Here is a 4310-nt window from a genome sequence, read left to right on the forward strand (position 1 = left end):
ATCCTCTCCCCCCCCACCCCCCTCCTCCCGCCCCCAAGTCAGTATTTATGAATTTAAGATTCTGCTAGCTGGAAAACAGGAAAAAATACATTAGAGAGAACCTGTTAAATAAGGATCAGTCCTTATTTAGGATGCACGCCGTGGGTTTATTGCTTAGATTTTTTTTTCAAGTCAACTTGAACCAGGGGGGTAGGCACCAATATTTTTTTTGACTTGCTTTGACATCAAGCTAAGTGGCAGTCGCTAAAGTTGTATGCACGCAAGTTTACACTTTATATGCAACTCCGGGGGGGAGATAATTGCTGGAAATTCTCGCAGCTGCTTCTAAAACACTGGGATGTGACACAAAGACATTCTACGTCTTACTTTAAAATTCGTAGGCCGGTCGCTTCTCTAAAATTGCAGTCATGATCCTAAAAGGCGAGGTAATTTCGCATGTTTTAACAGCATATTTTATCGTTTAACACTGCTTCGTTATAAATAGCGCAAACATGTCTTAGTAGAATCTAACATTGCTAAAGAGCAATTCTTATTAGTGTTACAAAAGCTATCCTTTCCGTTTACCTATCAAATGTCGAATACGACTGTGAATTATGAAGACTGAGAGAAGGAAAATGTATATAAATATACGGGCACATATATTTACGCATATGTGCAGGTATACAAAGTGTATGCATGTATGTACGTATATATAACTGTGTTAATCTGCATGTAAATACATGCGTCCATATATGTAGAGACGCACTCTTGTATATATGTATGTACGCATGTGTACAGTCATATTTAAACACATAGAACATTATTTTGCATTTATCTGTGTGCATGAATGTGGGTACACGTGTGTATAATCACGCAAAATGTATAAGAAACATATTAATAAATACGCGTTTGTGTATATACGTGTGTATACACCTAATTACATTTTGTACGCGCATATATGTACAAATATATATTTATAAATACAAGGAAAAATACACTTTTGTTGCATAGATTTGTATACGCGTGTGCTTATACACACGCATACATATAAGATTGAAATGTTATATATCTCTTCGTATCAAACTGTGGTTAAAAGGACTAATTTTTCAGCTAAGCACACACAAGGTTTGAACACGTTGTGTAAAAGGTTTCCCCTTCAAAAGGGATTCATGCCCACATCTTCATACCCTCAGTTCTCTGCCGTTCGTCATATAGCAGGCGGGTTTGGTGAACATATGCCCAACGAGAAGCCATCAGAGCCGTGTTACGTATTGGAATTTATTAATTCAGTTTAATTAGGCAGTTTGCTAAAGCGCTTGTAAAGATGGACCTCATACAAAAGAAAGAGAGAGAGAATATGACTTCATAGTGGCACTATAAGGCAAAAATGTAAACTGCACACATTCCTCTACATACAGACTGGATAATATTGCATCTCCCTAAATCATCGGCATTTACAATTGGGTTTAACTTATTAAAGGAGATAATAACAAGACCATTGAGAAAACCCTGGGAAGCGCACGCTTCGCCTGGGGTCAGTGGGATGGCAGTGGGGGATTTGGGGCGCAGATGAGTCCAATTTCCAGCTGATTATTTTCCCCCTCATTTGGTATTTCTTTACACCTCAAGTCTACCCAGATCCCTTTGAAAATGGGGCTCATTGTTGTGGATTATTTTAATGGTGTTGTTTCCTCAAGGAGTGCTGCTGCTTTTGATTTTGGCGATGACTTTCTTTTCCTTCACCCTCCTGTTCTGAAACCAAATAGTGATCTGTCTCTCCGAGAGGTTGGTGACGGCGGAGATCTTTCTCCTCTTGTCCTTGGTGATGAATTTGTTGCTGGCGTATTCCTTCTCCAGCTCCTTCAGCTGCCCCTTGCTATACGGGATCCTTTTCTTCCGACCCCGGCGGAAGGAGCAGCCGTCCGGCGGGTGCTGAGCTACAGCATCTGAGAGTGGAGAGACGGAGAAGGAGAGAAAAGGCAGAGCTCAGCTCAGGGGAACCAGTCCCTCGCAGGCTCACCCAGGGCTCAGGGTACTGGGGAAACTGACCAGAACCACGCGTGCGGGGGTGAAATTGACTAACCCCAGAGCCCCTCTTTCTTCTGGCTCGACTGACGCGTTTCCTACCACTGAGGGGAAATCAAGCCTCGCTGTGCTCTCCGCTTTTACCTTCAAATATGGATCCCTTTCTTCCCGACCTCACGTCTCATCCCTGTCTTTTCTTAGGGGGAAAACGAGCGCCCCCATTTTCTCTGGGATGATTCAACCACGATTACATTATCTGTCCCTGCCTTTTATTCAGACAAAAAAAGATCCTTAGGAGAAAATACATTTAGGAAGTTGCAAGGTGCACGAATGAATCAGAATAATATTAATGTCCACTTGCAAGTGCGGACCTTCCCAAAGCACATTTCTGAGCCGGAATAATTTTATATCTTTTCGCATAGAGTAGTATTGCAACGCTCATTGTTGTATCGTGATCATATTAATGTCCATGTCGTTGCTGGGGGCGAGTATGACATCTTTCACCGTGCATTACTGCATCCGAAGAAAGTAATTTCTATATTTTCGGTAGATTTGGTACAGATTCTGTATCTACTCGTATAGATTGGGCCGTGTTGAATTTTTAAACCAGAATAACAGCCAATTCTATTGACTCGATTTGCTCGTTCCACGTTGCCAAGTTCAAGAGCCAACGGGAATCGTATCAGTGCCCTGTTGCCTCGGCTGGGAGTGTGACATGTTGCAACGCACCTTGTCGAATTAAAATAAAACTGATTTCTATTTGAACTCGCTGAGCTCGGCTCGTGCAACATTGCAAAGCCCAGGGGTGAATCAGAATGGGGCCGGGGGACTGCCTGCCTGCAGCGGTGGAGCTGGCGGGGCACACTGGTGGAGGCAGATGGAAGTGAATTCTGCTCCTGCGCTCCGTTGGTGCCCTGCCTCAAGCTACATTCTTTAATCCTAACATTAACACTGCCTGAAAAGCCCCTCCCTCGGTCTGGAGCATAACAACAATTTGATGGGGGAGGGAGAACACCCTCATGGTTCAACCTACGTAAAGCTTCCCACCAAAACGCCTTAAACGTGCAAAGGGGTCGGGGACATTACCTGCAAAGGCAGATTTCCAGAAGTGCCCAGCCTGGCTTTGATCTTTGGGGCAACACAGCTGGCTGTTCCAACCGCTGGTTAAAGCCCAGGGCTGGTGGTAACTGTCCACGGGTAAAAGTGTCTCATGCCTGGCCTCTCCCGGCCCACCCATGGTCTGAACTACAGAAACGTCCAGGTAGCTCGCCATGGGCTGGTAGGGGCCTGCGTAGCCTGGGTAGAAAGCGAAATCTGTTGGTCGGGGCTGGAATTCCTCCCCCGCAGCCGGAGTATCCACATATTTCTCAGCGGGGTAGCTGCTCTGGGGGCAAGGTTTGAGGGAGCTCCTGGCAACCCGACAAGAATAATAGCCGCTGCCGAAATATCCGTAAGGTAAAGGCGTGGTGGTGGAGGACCCTTGGGGGACTGCGGGGCACGGGATGCACTGCTTAGAGGGCTCCCCAGGCCCCGCATTGGCGGCATCCATCGTGGGGTAATTAGAGCTGTGCATCAGGGTTGAAGGAGAGGGACCTCCCAAGGCCGAGTGAGCCACCAGATTCCTGCATTGGTTAGTAGCAAAATTGCCCGCGCCCATAAGCCCCTCCATGCTCTTATTGCTTTCATCCAGCTCGTCGTGGCTTGTAAAAGTCCCAGGGTCCATGCAGCGAGGTTTGCAGGCCGGTGCATTGGTCAGATCATGCTCAGCAGCAGACGGGCAACGGGAGAAGGCTTCCTAATCTTTTTAAAAGCCTGAGAACTGCAAAGGAGGCTGCATTTCTTCCAGCCAAGCTACACTGACGCAAACGACGTGGCTCTCCAAGCGGAGCTGCTCATTGGCTGCCGCGCACCCACTGGAGAGGTTAGGGGAGAAGGGAAGGGGGGAAAAAGTCTAATAAACTCTTATTGCAGAAATTGCGAAAATACTTTTATTGCAACTGGGGGGGTGGGGGCTGGGGGGAAGGAGGAGAGAATCTCTCCACACGTGACAGGCAAAAAAGCCGGAGGAGAATTGTTTTTTTTTTTTCTTTTCAAATTGCATCGTGCCAAAAAGAAAGAAAGAAAGAAAGACCAGGAAAAATATAACCACTATGGCACAAAGATCCATTTCTAGTGAGAAAAACCGAGGATCAATCCGAGACAGTCATGAATAATTTCTTAAACAGAACTCCATCGTTTTGCTTTGGAAAACACCCTAAAAAAATCCAGGCAGGTTGCTCTGTCTCTGGGCGCCTGGATATTGGCCG

At 46.0% G+C, this 4310-nt stretch overlaps 1 protein-coding gene across 1 annotated transcript; it reads right to left on the minus strand.

Moving 5' to 3' along the window:
• Positions 1–1671: 1671 nt before the first annotated feature.
• On the minus strand, positions 1672–3727 carry HOXB13 (homeobox B13). The gene is made up of 2 exons (XM_006023331.1): positions 3091–3727; positions 1672–1925 (listed from the first exon to the last, which is right to left on the minus strand). The coding sequence occupies exons 1-2, from the start codon at positions 3725–3727 to the stop codon at positions 1672–1674; spliced, it is 891 nt and encodes a 296-aa protein (XP_006023393.1).
• Between the last annotated feature and the right edge of the window lie 583 nt (positions 3728–4310).

This window comes from Alligator sinensis, unplaced genomic scaffold (assembly GCF_000455745.1).
Source record: "Alligator sinensis unplaced genomic scaffold, ASM45574v1 scaffold520_1, whole genome shotgun sequence".
NCBI lineage: Eukaryota > Metazoa > Chordata > Crocodylia > Alligatoridae > Alligator > Alligator sinensis.